Raw genomic sequence first — 13,648 nt, forward strand, 5'->3', positions numbered from 1 at the left:
GACAAAACGTGTGATTTCAACTACAAGGAAATTCTAGTTGTAAGGGAGCGTGAGCATCTTATTCGATAAGATTATGTTTAAGGGTCAGTTGCATTAACAGGCTTAATTACCGCGACAACAAATTCTAGCTAATAACGAAATAAGGGACAAATTTTTGATTAACTGTTATTTTATGAAACTGTTAGTTTTAGTTAACTGTTGTAAATTGAATGATTTAAATTGATTTAAATTAAATTAGGCTTAATTAAGTTTTAATTAGTTTGGTTTTAATCTAAGTTAACTTAATTAATTGAATTAATTTAATTTAAATCAATTTACATTTAATTCAAGTTAAAACTCTGATTAGCGCTAATGATAGCGCTGTCGCCTTCGAGTTTAGTTGAATCTTGATTAATTATCTGTAAATCGTATTCTTAGTATATAGATAAGAGAGAGAATGAAAATTTATTTAATTACAAATAATCGACATCTTCATTAGCTACAGTTGATGCAACTAGCTCTAAGAATTAATTGTAAGAGAAACGTAGCGTTCTGCGCCAAGCGGGAGGCCTATAAAGCTGTAGCGTGTCGAAGCTAAATGTAATAATTGGACAAGAGAATATTGCCAAGTGCAAATAATCAAAGCATGGCATTTCCTAAAATAATCAATCTAAAATAATCGAGATTTTAAAGACGAATAATGAAGCTCGAGTTTAGCGCAAAATACGGCACGTTTACAGCCTAGAAGAGGCTCGTAAAAGTAGCTCAAGTCTCCGTCTCCGATTGTTTATTGCGTGATTAGGCGACAGGAAGTGTATGTGTCAAACGTTTTTGTATATTTGTAACATTTTCGTCGTCGTTGTGCGCAAACACGCGCGGCGCTGTAAGGAGTGGTTGCTTTTGAATGTACACTTCTTCTAGCGAAATGTGATATTACTGATAAACGGACGGCCACAATATTAGATCCGTCTCGCGACAAGCGAAACACTGCAAACGTTAAACGAGTCGAGCGTTCATATACAGACTGTCCCGGCACTGTTGCGTACTTTGCTCTCGATTTCACGACTAATTGAAATCTGATGAATCTTTAATATCAGCGATGAATCTTTAATATCAGCGTGATATCTTGCAAGTAAAATGAAGCTTCCGATCCTGGTTGTGAAAAATGTGGCGGATTCGTTCGGAGGCGCGATCGAATTTCGATAAAGATTCGACATCGATCGGTGTTACTATCGCTTGGCACAGAATGTAAAATGCATCCTCTCTCATATGCCAAAGTATGCAGCTGTACCCAGAGTACAACATCTGTGTATTTTCGTTCGGTGTTAAAAACGTAATTTTGCGTACAAAGATTTTTACACGATTGTTTATAAATTATGTTTTTAGGTATTTGTATATATATATATTTGGAAAATTTGGCACAAAAATTATTTAGGGATTATATATATAAGAAAAGGGATCAAAGAATTATAATTAATCCTAAAAAGCTAATTCTTCTTTTCCATGGTTGTTTATAACTATATACTTCTCTGAGATTATATACATTTGAGGAAAATGCAAAAAAGAATATGCGAAAATTTATTCGATTTAATTTTTTTATCTATTAAAACGTTACTATAATTTTAGAAAAATTGGGAAAGTCTGACTTTCAGAAAATATTGAAAAGTTGAAATCTTCAGAGATCAGAAAAGACCAATACGCGTATATATCTCAGAGATGCATGTACAGATAGTGTCCTAGGGTTAAAAGAGTATACAAGATGTTGTACTTCGGCTGTACGAAACAAGTACATTAAAACCTTATTATTTACATATAATTGCCAAATGCTAGTCACAAATACTGCATTTTTCAGTTGGACTTCAGTATTGTTTATTAATAAAATACCAATTCATGTGCGAAATCTTGTATTTATTCTTACTGATAATTTTAATCCAAGCAAAAAAGGGTGAGAGTGAAAAGATACAATTTGCAAAGGAGAGAAACAAACAAGTTCACTTTTTCGATTTAAAATAAAGAAAAATTAATCTTTAATTATTATTTAATCTTAAATTATTAGATATTTCGAGTCTTACCAAATTGACGAAATGCTCTTTTGATTTGCATACACTTTCGATATTTAAACATGTTATCCAGACACGATTAAATATGGATAAAGCTCAATGAAATAAATGAATATGTTCGATGAAGAGCTGATAATTTCGAAGAATGGACTTGTCTGATCCTTGAAGTTATACTTGCAATTCGATCACAAAGATCATCTATTGTATACGCGACGAGATGTACTAATTTATTTCTTCTAGTCTAATTACAGGGTGTTTTGCGTAAAGCAACTCGGAGTCATATCTGCGAGGGGATACTAACAATGAAAAAAAAGTGCTAGATTTTTTTTGTTGAAAAAAGATTTTAATTAATTTTATTTATCTATTAACAATTTTAATTATCTCTAAAATTAAAAGAAAGCTCTTTCTTTCAAATCAATCGTTCGGCTACTCGGACTGGGACGCTTTAAGTGGGACACCCTGCACGTCTTTGTCACCAAGTTCGATTGTTATCAGAGCGGGATGTGCACGATAATCAATCTGCTGTGCGGACTTCTTAATTTTGTAAATACGATGCGGCAATACATGTCCGGAACTTCTATCAGGATCATGCCGGCGGTCTTTCGATCGGTATTCATGTGATTTCGTAAATATAAAAGAATCTGGAGACACTGGTAGTATCTCGGCGCTAAGCTACACGCAGTGACACTGCCGTGGCTTATAACTGATCGCGAGAACAATTTAATTTATTCACTGTTTCGTTTTGACAAACTTATGAGTCTTCTAAAGATGATTTTTCAGTGAAAGAACCACTACTCCCCTTGTTTCCATTACATATATCTTTGTAAAAAAAAGAAATACTATGAATATATTTATTTAATCTGTATTTCTCTCTTTAAATATTAAAAGATATTCAAACACATTAGTTGATAATGCGTTTTCGCCGATATACATTTACATGCGAATAATATAACACCATATGCGAATGTGATAATTACTTTAACATCGCCGTAGGGTAATTTGTGGGATCAGTTGATAATTTTAATATATATTATACTTAACGTCAATCACGCACCCGAACACAAGAAACGAATCCTGTCCTTCGTTATCGGTTTGTCACAATGAAATGGTATATGTAAGCGTATGAGATAATCGCGTATGTATTTGATTACCCATGTTTGTACTGCAATGTTGAAAATAAACATTTTTTGAGATTAACACTTTCGATTCCTGTCACCGAAGATTTACTCTTTTATAAGTGTAAAATTCACAATAATATATTTCCGTGCGCAAATAATTAGTGGAACGTGCACGAAGAATTATTTGCACACAAGAAATTTGTTTGCTGCACAGGTAAAAATTTATTATTTCCTACAGGAATACCATCAACTGACAAAAGTAATAATAACTGTCACTCTCGAGCTTTTTCTTTTTTCTTTCTTTCAACAAATAGATTCTATTTTAAGGTGGAATACCCAGAGTCTTTCTCACCAGCTTTTGAGCTATCTTCTCAAATTCTCCACGATCTTCTCTCCACATCTTAGCGGCATCCACATTGGCACCACTCTCATCATTTGGTTCAGCCAACATACTTACAACACTCAACAGTATTTTCTCCACACTCTGTACTGGACTCCACCTTTCTGCACTGCTTTCGTAACCCATTGGATCGTCACCAGGTGCATGCAATATGCTTATGCAGACTCTTCCATCTGCATAAACTAAATAAAAGAAAAGATGTGATTTCATATTTATAGTTGACAAAAATTTTGCTGTTCAATTAATAGCTAGTAAAGTATATATCTTGCTTAATAGCGATCTTACTGTTGGGATGAAACATCTCACAGGTAAACTGCATTTTTGGAGGACTTAATGGATAATCTGGAGGAAATATTAATTTCGCTGGAAACACTCCACCTTCAAAGCAGGTTCCCTCGGGTCCACTAAAAATTCCATCAAGAATCAACTCACATCTATTGAACAATTTATGAAAAAGTTCACGTAAAAGTATTATTTATTCAGCAGTAAATATAAGATCTTTTTTATTACTGAAGTATATACTCGTACTTTAAATAAAATAAATATATATTTAATATTTGGCGAAAGAGTAAGAAAAAAGATTTTTAGTGTAGTTCAATGCAACGACAAAAAAACAAGCCTATTGGTTTAAGCAATCAAGGTACAAAAAAAAAATGGGATAAGAAAGCTGTATAATTCTTGTTATAAAATAACAAGAATTGATAGTGGAAGATATTTGAAGAAATAAAGATCGAAAAAGAACTTACGTAATGAGAGCCTCCCATTCAAAGAAATTTTCCTCGTTAATCGGGCCGGCGATGATGCCTTCCGGCGGGTTCAAGGTTAGCTCTGCAAGATCGTCATAGTGCAGGCGTTACTGCTTCGCGGGAAAAGCCTCGAATTACGTTTTTAATAAGCAAGTTAACATTATTGCGGTGTAGGAGATTAAAAAGCCGATTCTCACGTTTGTATTCCGCCATAAGTCGTCTGAGCGCTGAGCCTGCCATCGTTTAAATCATACGGATGATTCGTCGGCTGTTACGAAACGTTAAATCATCGGACGACTTCTCCCGTAAGATCTCTCTTAAGACTGACCCCGAAGAATAGCCGCGGCAGCCGAGATCATCGGAGCCAATTGATTTTATCACTTCGATAAATCTCTAAGTTTTTCTCGCATGAAGATCTAAATCAGCTATTTCCTCCAGTTTCTTCCTAACCTAAAAAACTGCACGGTCCTGCGCCTGCGCGCTGTTCTCCCCACCAATCGTACCTTGACACGTGACACGCCATAGGCTGCGTTCCAAAACTTCACCAGGATGAGGTCATGCGTCGTCGCGTTCCGAAATGCTAATTTTCCGGGTACATATGTGGCGAAAATTCGGACGTTTTCATAAAATCTGTTCTTTATAGACTGCGGTTAAAATCTCATTATAAATGCTTTGAAACGTTTGGTTGACCAATTAGAAAAAAGAATTTTATAAATTGACCAATCAAAAATTGCTTTAAAGCATTTGTAGCATCGTGTTGATCATATCCATAGTATTGTTCGTTTCTCGAGAGCTGCATTGTTTCGATGAATGTCCGACGTCGTATGACGAATGTTATACAATCAGAGTCTAAAAGGTTATAACAATTTCTTTTTGATGGATTTCGGAACATAGCTTGCTCTCCAAGCGATTGATTCTTACTTATGGATCGATAAATAAAAACCAATCACTCGAATAAGCTGCATTCCGAAATCCATCGAAAAAAATCTTGTTGCAATCTTTTAGGCTCCGATTGTACATAAAACTGATTGTTCCATCTTTTGGTAAAGTTTACCTGTTAGGTAAATCTGGCAATCCGCGCATGTGATTAGATAATCTTGCTACTTACTTAAAGGCCATTCGTAGCATCGTAAGCATCATACGACTTTAAAATTGAAGTATCGAATTGGCTGAAGCAACAAGCTTGTGACTTGCGACATGTGTATCTGTAGATACGATCAATGTAGAATGACCTTAACAGATAAAAAACAGGTAAACTTTACCAAGAAGTTAGAACAATCGGCCCACAATAATGTGAATCCTATATTTCAAGGCTACATTCCAAAATTTCTTGTCCAAAGAAGATTTTTCTTTACGTATGCTATACTACGTATACTATACATTTCGAGTAAAATTTTCTTCGGAGAAGAAGTTTTGGAACGTAGTTTTGAAATGTAGGATTTACACTATGGGCCGATTGTTCCAATTTCTTGGTAAAGTTTACCTGTTAGGTAAGTAGCAAGATTATCCAATCACCTGCGCGGATTGTCAGATTTACCTAACAGGTAAACTTTACCAAAAGATGGAACAATCGGCCCTATGTACAATCGGAGTCTAAAAGATTGCAACAAAAGGATTCTGTATCTTGAAATGAGATGAAAATTACAAAAGTGAGCGAATTTACTAGAATACTGATAATTTCATTGGCCAACTCCTAATAAATTTGCTTGCTTTTGTAATTTTCACCTTGTTTGAAAATACAGAATTGATTCCAAGGTTGTAAAAGTTTTTTTTCAGTTGATTTCGGAACGCAGCTTGTTCATCGAGTGATTGATTGATTTTTATTTATCGGTAAGAAAGAACCAATTGCTTGGAGAACAAGCTGCATTCCGAAATCCATCGAAAAGAAATTGAATCTTTTAGACCCTGACTGTACAACATCCGTCATACGATGTCCGACATTCATCGAAACAATGCAGCACCCGAGAAACAAAACGAACAATGCTTTTGGCTAAACTGTTGAACTGTTGCACCAGTTCATCTTTTTTCCTTTTCTCTCTAGGAGGAAAGAAGAGGAAGAAAGATGAACTGGTGCAAAAGTTCAGCCAAAAAGAACAGGCCTATGGCGTCTCGCTGCTCTAGAAATTTTCGAGAAGAAGGAAATTTGTAGACTGTTTCGCATTTTCATTCGTCCATTTATTTCGCAGTGATTAACCCTTATGTTATACAGCCAATAACGAAACGAGGTTAAATGCATCGATTTCCAGGTACTCAAAGGAACATCCGAAGATTCTGAGGAGTAAGCTAAAGCCAAAATGATGACGAGTTTGCAGACTTGCTTGAAGACATCCTGAATTTTACAGTGACAACAATATCAACAGTATTCCAAGAAGACTTGTATGTATCGTATGTGTCTTGTGAAATGTCTGAATTAGCTGTGCAATAAATTGCAATGCGTTATTTTGGCATCGTCGCCAACAATGCGGTACGCGGTCTCAGTTTTGTCGCATAATTACAAAATTTTAGCGAGTGACAGCGAGTGAAAAGATTTAATATTGTGGGAGATCATTTCGTGTACTGCTTGATGAAAATCGGGACGCTCAGTCGAATCAAAAGATTTGTCGCGATGGCATCAATATTTTTGCGAAAATTGCATTGTTGATAGCTACGATAATAGAGTAACCAAAGTGATAAACGACGTCTAACTTTTGATTTTGATTACTAATTGACGAATCTTTTTGGTAGCTTAACAGGCACGAACAGCCTGTGTTATATATTTAACTTCTCAACATCGTGAGAAGAAGCTGAGCATGGCTTCGGCGATATTACAGGTAAGCATTTACAAAATTAGAAGATGAGATATTAACAAAATTACTGAGTAATCAATTTTACAGAAGGCCATAGATCTTGTGACAAAGGCTACAGAGGAGGATCGCAATAAAAATTATGAGGAAGCTCTCAGATTATATGAGCATGGCGTTGAATACTTCTTGCATTCAATCAAATGTATGTCCAGTAACAAGTAATTAATATCTAATAATAAGGACCTCTTTCATCAATTTCTGATTAAATTAATCGACAATTAACTCCCAGAAGTGTCAACAGCAGTTTAATGTATCTAGAACTCTCTTCTTCTTCTATGTTTAGTTCTCACATTGATAGTGATTGAGTTAACCATTGATTAGCATTAATCGGGGTTGGTGAAAAAGGCCCTAAGTAAACATTAGGATATGCAAGTTTAATAATTTATTGTATAATTAATTGTATTGTATATGAATATTTAAAGTTAACATAATTGATTTAATAATGTATCTCAGACGAGACGCATGGAGACAAAGTGAAGGAAAGCATAAGAGCAAAATGTATGCAGTATTTAGAAAGGGCAGAAAAACTAAAAGAATACTTGAAGAAGAATAAAAAAAAACCAGTTAAGGCTGGAGCGGACAACTCCAAGAATGAGGATAAGAAGAGCGACAGTGGTGACAGTGATGTTGACAGTGATCCTGAAAAGAAGAAATTGCAAAGCAAATTGGAAGGCGTTATAATTAACGAAAACACAAACGTTAAGTGGAGCGATGTGATTGGTCTCGATGGAGCCATAGAAGCTTTAAAAGAAGCTGTTATTCTACCTATGCACTTTCCTTATCTCTTTACTGGCAGACGTATACCTTGGAAAGGTATTTTATTATTTGGGGTAAGCAATTTTAAATACGACGAACTTAATTATATTTATTTTTACTCGAGATATATTCTTAATTTTTGCTATTTAGCCACCAGGAACCGGTAAATCATATTTGGCGAAGGCAGTGGCAACAGAAGCTAATCAAGCTACTTTCTTCTCTGCATCATCGTCGGATTTAGTAAGCAAATGGTTAGGAGAGTCAGAGAAGCTTGTAAAAAATCTGTTTGAATTAGCACGACAAAAGGAACGTAGCATTATATTTATTGATGAAATAGATTCTCTCTGTTCGTCGCGATCAGATAATGAGTCAGAATCCGCAAGGAGAATAAAAACAGAATTTCTAGTTCAAATGCAAGGTACGTTTTCAAATATTTATCTATTTTGTTTTTGTCAAATTAAACACAAAATACAGTTGGATTAATGTTTTTATCTGTATATATATACAACAGGTGTAGGGAACAATAACGAGAACATACTTGTGCTGGGAGCCACGAACATACCTTGGGTCTTGGATTCTGCAATTAGACGAAGATTTGAAAAGAGAATTTACATTCCGTTGCCCGAAAAACAGGCGCGCTCTGCTATGTTCAAGCTCCACTTGGGTAATACATCACATTGTTTGACGGAAGAAGATTTTAAGAAGTTAGCGGCTTCTACTGATGGTTATTCGGGAGCCGATATAAGCATCATTGTACGAGACGCTCTAATGCAGCCGATTCGACAAGTGCAAACAGCTACACACTTTAAGCGGGTTAAAGGACCGTCGCCTAAAGATCCTAATGTTATCGTTGATGATTTACTTACTCCATGTTCCCCTGGTGACCCGGCTGCCATAGAAATGAATTGGATGGAAGTAGATGGTGACAAATTGTTCGAGCCACCAGTTACCATGGTAAAATTTATAGAAAATATTCGTTTTTTAGATCCTGCCTACATTGAAAGAAATATTAGGAACAGGAATCAATTAAATATTAGAGAAATTAAAAAATTAGGAATAGAGATTAAACGTAATGCACAATGGATATAAATAAAATGACATAAAATTCTATTCTTAATTTTTTTTATTTCTTTTTTATATTTAGGCCCAGTAAGCCTGATCATAATTTAACCAGGTAATGAAAAACTAAGCCTAATATTTCTACTTGTTCCTGATACTTCCTCCATTGTGCACAGGCTTTAGTTATATTATTTTTTTATATATTTTATGTTTATGTATGTATTATATAGTGAGAAGTGTTTTTATCTGATATATATTATTTGTTATCATTTTATAGAAAGATATGTTGAAATCACTAGCAACGACCCGTCCTACAGTGAATGAAGAAGATTTGACAAAGTTAGAGAAATTTAAGGAAGATTTTGGTCAAGAGGGTTGAGAGAGTCTTTTGAACGTAACTCTCTCATAACTAAGTAAACAGATTTATAATTCAACAAATATTTTTAGTTATACTTGCTTGCCTTATTCCTCTTATGATACTCGCTTGATAATATCTGTATAAATATGTTATATTTGGAAACGAATTTTTTTCTTTCGTTTCCTTTAGATCTCTTCTTTTTTTAAGCGTAACAATAATTACAATCTGTTATTACATAAGCTTATTGCTTATTTATTTAGTAAAAATGACACTTGTGAAACAAACCATATATTTTGAGATAAAAAATTCTTAGACTTTTATCAAGCAGTCAAACAAGAGGTTGATTATTTTTTATCATAAAGTGCAAAGTAGGAAAAATGTTGGTGATACATTTACGGTATATGGCATGGCTCTGTGTTTAATGCATCACTATTGTAATCACTATAATAAGTACCTAACAAATTAATTGTAAATCATAGATTTTATATAGCTACTTCCTAATCACCTTTGATTATATAGTTTCAAACATTCTTGTGTATTACTATTCGAATGTCTCGATTATAATTCGAGTGGGTTTAACCCGGAATCATTCGTAGAGAGTCGAAATCGAATCGTATGTTAGCCAATTAAAAAACATTTCGCTAACTAAAATCGATGGAGTAACGCGAGTGTCATGTAACATATTACATACATATTACTGATATTCAGAATACTGTTTTCATGTAAATTGTTTTTATTGTTAACTAAATAAATAACAAGCTGTATACTGATATATACCAGTATTAAAAAATAGTGAGAAATTGCGACAGTTTTAGGGAGGACAATGTCTTAAAAATTCTGAATCCATATAAATGATCGTGATGGTGATATCGTCACGAAATATTCGAACCACTTCGTTCGGCAGAGTCAACAATTGCGACAATTTGGCATCGTCTATTCCATATTCTGTACCACCTAAAGCGTTTCTCAGTAAATGCGTCGCTGCATTGCTATCAAGAGGTTTTTTCTTCAAGCCCTCCTTACGTTGCAACAACATTTCATTTATGTCTGACAATTTCATATTTTTACGAGGTAATCTGAATGGACTGAGCGTAACTTTTCCACTCATATGTTCTCCTACCAAGCGTACCGCTTGTAATGGTGAAATCAGGTCCCATAATCCATCACTAGCTAATATAAGAAATTTATCCCTCGGCATCAGTCTGTGATATTTGACTTCCGGATTGGCGCTTAAATAGGGCGGTGTATGATAATTTGGAGGAATCGCCGTCTCGCCAAGGAATGGTACCACGACTTCCTTCATAATATTCTTAGTCCACTTGTAGCGAAAATCACCTAATGAGCGAAGTGGTGCTAGTTGCCCAAGCAGTCTTTCCATTTTAATCACAGTTGATCTCTCATTTGGTGGATGTTCCGATAAGATTCTCTCTACCTCCGTGCGATTATCAGCGTTATGCTCTACCGTCATCATTTTAGCCGACCATCCATTTTCTAAATGAAATTAATACAGGACTTATTAATACAGTCATATCTCTCCTCTCTCTCTCTCTCTCTCTCTCTCTCTCTCTCTCTCTCTCTCTCTCCTTTTAATTAATTAACAACAGAAAGTAGCTCACAAATTAAAAATAAAACAATTGTAATAAAAGGCTGTGGGAATCAACGCAATTATCAGTATGATTATCTTATATTTATTAAAATTATTACATAAACCTTGATGTGATGTCAATGAGCGTAACCATAATATAATACGATTTTGACGTTTCGATTTATCTTTGAGTCATCTTCAAATTGTATTATATTGTGGTTGCGCTCATTGACATCACATCAAGATTTATATAATTTTAATAAATGTAAGATAATTGATAACTTGACTCTCACAGCCTTTTATTACAATTGTTTTATTTTTAATTAATATTAAGATATATATAATATGACAAGATAATGAAAAGACAAACCTGAAAGTACTCCTAGGACAGCCTTACAATCGCCAACACTAGCGACATGGAGATGAGGGCCATCTATGTGCGCAACAGCAGCAACTGTACCCGACATTGCGACAGCGAGAGTTTTTGCAGCATCTTTCTTATTTAGTTGTAATAGAGCTTCGTTTGATAGATCATTATCTAATCTGAGAAACGCATTTTCCAAAGCCTTTTCCATTTGAAATTCTTTTCTGGTATCTGATTGTATCAAGTCTTTTATAAAATTTAAGAAACTTATTTGATAGAGATCTCTGATTTCAGCTACAAATTCTACTTTATCATTGAAAGTCTCGAGTAAATTAATTTTTTTATCAGTACTAATAGAATTCAAATATTGTTCCAATAATTTTGATGGTAACAGACATGCCGATATATAATGAAACAATCTTTTCGATACTACTTGTGCACAGGCACTACCACCATGACCATCAAAAACTCCCAATAATACACCTGCAAATAGATAAAATTGGAAACAATGTATTTGTAGAGACAAAATTCTAAAAATCCTTGAATTTTAATGCCTGATATTACTTATCTATATCATTAGTATTTTTTATCAACTGGTCGATAAAACCAATGATTTCAGCAAAAAAAATTAATTCTATTTTTAACAATATTGTTGCATAGTTTTTCTATTATGTATAAAATTTGCGCAACGAGTTAATTTTTTTATTGCTGCATTGAATGGCAACTAAATTTTTCCTGCTTTTGCTAAATATTAAACATATACTTAATTTACTGTGTGTACAAAGATACACTAATTTAATTATAACAGAATATCTAATGTAACAGTGACATTGATACTGTTGTTAAAGAGTTACAGAATAAAGTTCATAGTTTGGCTTTTGTACCTTTACTTAATAAACATTGAGCCTCGGATCTTGTATCTTCTATAGGATTATTAGATGCCAATTGATTAGAGTCATAATATTTTATAGATCCTGTACCGGAAAATTCTTTGGTATATTCATTGGCTTGTAAGACATTTGTAACCTACAATGAGATAGTAATGATAATATGCATAATATATCCCTAGAGAAGAGATGAGTCACAAAATGCTTTCCAACAAAGCATAGTTAGACACAGTGTCAGAATCATTACATTCTTGTTACTTGTCTATGTTAAACAAAGATAAAACAAAGATAAAACGATTCACTATGTGTGTCTTCCAACAGCAACATAAATGATACAATGGATCATCACAGCTTGTTGTTTGCCAATGTTAAACAGAGATGATCACTGTGTTGTACTGTATTTGTTGGAAGATACACTGTATTACACAGTGTCTGACTGTATTCATGCTGGCATCCATAATTGAATCATTTGTGTCCTATATATATCTTTTCTTTAAAATGCTAAGAGCATCTGATGAAATAATTATCAATAAATGACTATGAACTATCTCTATTCTTTCTTTTTTTAAATATATAACTTTATAAATATTTTCTTTAAAAATGTTAAAGTTTATGTAAGAAAAATATAATTTTTATATATTTGTAAGAGCAATGAAAATTAATTCAGAACACAAACGACCTATCATGGGCAATGAAGGACCAGAAAATTATCGTGTACTAAGGATTAAATTAAAATGTACCTCTTGCGGCGTGAGCCGTGGTAATGCCATATACAATCGCTGAAAGCTCTTGTTACCACAAGACTCGCTTGTTCTAGCATGCACATGCCGAAAACTTTTAACGAAGTCATAGCTGATTTTTTGTAAGACCATCCTATCTCGGAATATCGCCGTGCTCCGGCACCGTTCCTCGTGCTAATATTTCTCTTCGCCTCCGCTTTTCCAGCACATCTTCGATCTCTTATAGGTTAAAGACACTCAAAATAAATATATACGACCAACAGCGTTCTTGAATTTGATGTGTCGTGCGAAGACTCTGTATACCTTATATTGTGATTTACGTAATACAGATACGATTCTCTTTTTTTTCCAGAGTTAATCGACGTGCTTAAACCTTGCGAAATAAAACATCGGATGTATATATGCGTTGTTGTCGCATAACGTTATCGCATGCAGCCGCAGCGTGCACAAACTAACGTAAACACGTGTAATCTTCGGTGTACCCGACGCTCTAAGACGTCATTAGAAAATGACTTAATGAACAACAATGAACGTACAGAATCACGCGATCACGCGCAAACAATCTAGATCAATCTAGACCAATAGATTTATTATTCGCGTAGCTTGCACTTTTTGCACTTTCTGCTAGGAAAACTAGTGCAACACTGATACAATTGAGTGCAAATCGATTTACATATTTTCAATGTTAATAAATAAATTAATCTTTTTAAAGTTATAGGGTTATCGTGGTCATCAAAAAAATAGTAATAAAAA

The 13,648-nt window shown here is 34.2% G+C and overlaps 3 protein-coding genes across 6 annotated transcripts; 1 reads left to right on the forward strand and 2 right to left on the reverse strand.

Moving 5' to 3' along the window:
* Positions 1–2,377: 2,377 nt before the first annotated feature.
* On the reverse strand, positions 2,378–4,756 carry LOC108686301 (ubiquitin-conjugating enzyme E2 G2). Of its 2 annotated transcripts, XM_018191544.1 has the most exons (5): positions 4,501–4,756; positions 4,304–4,385; positions 3,843–3,961; positions 3,510–3,739; positions 2,378–3,201 (listed from the first exon to the last, which is right to left on the reverse strand). In XM_018191544.1, exons 1-5 carry the CDS (start codon positions 4,541–4,543, stop codon positions 3,187–3,189), a joined length of 489 nt encoding a protein of 162 aa, XP_018047033.1. In that variant the 5' UTR covers positions 4,544–4,756; the 3' UTR covers positions 2,378–3,186. The 2 variants fall into 2 exon arrangements, with proteins under 2 accessions (XP_018047033.1, XP_018047032.1); XM_018191543.1 differs by having other exon boundaries at positions 2,378–3,739.
* Positions 4,757–6,459: 1,703 nt separating this feature from the next.
* Positions 6,460–10,089, forward strand: LOC108686295 (vacuolar protein sorting-associated protein 4A). 2 transcript variants are annotated; one of them, XM_018191525.1, is made up of 7 exons: positions 6,460–6,688; positions 7,028–7,113; positions 7,177–7,288; positions 7,600–7,976; positions 8,053–8,320; positions 8,414–8,856; positions 9,239–10,089. In XM_018191525.1, exons 2-7 carry the CDS (start codon positions 7,093–7,095, stop codon positions 9,338–9,340), a joined length of 1,323 nt encoding a protein of 440 aa, XP_018047014.1. In that variant the 5' UTR covers positions 6,460–6,688; positions 7,028–7,092; the 3' UTR covers positions 9,341–10,089. The 2 variants fall into 2 exon arrangements, with proteins under 2 accessions (XP_018047014.1, XP_018047015.1); XM_018191526.1 differs by having other exon boundaries at positions 6,460–6,679.
* On the reverse strand, positions 9,722–13,378 carry LOC108686294 (pyruvate dehydrogenase [acetyl-transferring]-phosphatase 1, mitochondrial). 2 transcript variants are annotated; one of them, XM_018191524.1, is made up of 5 exons: positions 13,199–13,378; positions 12,896–13,114; positions 12,153–12,294; positions 11,275–11,751; positions 9,722–10,810 (listed from the first exon to the last, which is right to left on the reverse strand). In XM_018191524.1, the coding sequence occupies exons 2-5, from the start codon at positions 13,025–13,027 to the stop codon at positions 10,131–10,133; spliced, it is 1,431 nt and encodes a 476-aa protein (XP_018047013.1). In that variant the 5' UTR covers positions 13,028–13,114; positions 13,199–13,378; the 3' UTR covers positions 9,722–10,130. The 2 variants fall into 2 exon arrangements, with proteins under 2 accessions (XP_018047013.1, XP_018047012.1); XM_018191523.1 differs by having other exon boundaries at positions 12,896–13,378.
* Positions 13,379–13,648: the final 270 nt, after the last annotated feature.

This window comes from Atta colombica, unplaced genomic scaffold (assembly GCF_001594045.1).
Source record: "Atta colombica isolate Treedump-2 unplaced genomic scaffold, Acol1.0 scaffold172, whole genome shotgun sequence".
Lineage (NCBI taxonomy): Eukaryota > Metazoa > Arthropoda > Insecta > Hymenoptera > Formicidae > Atta > Atta colombica.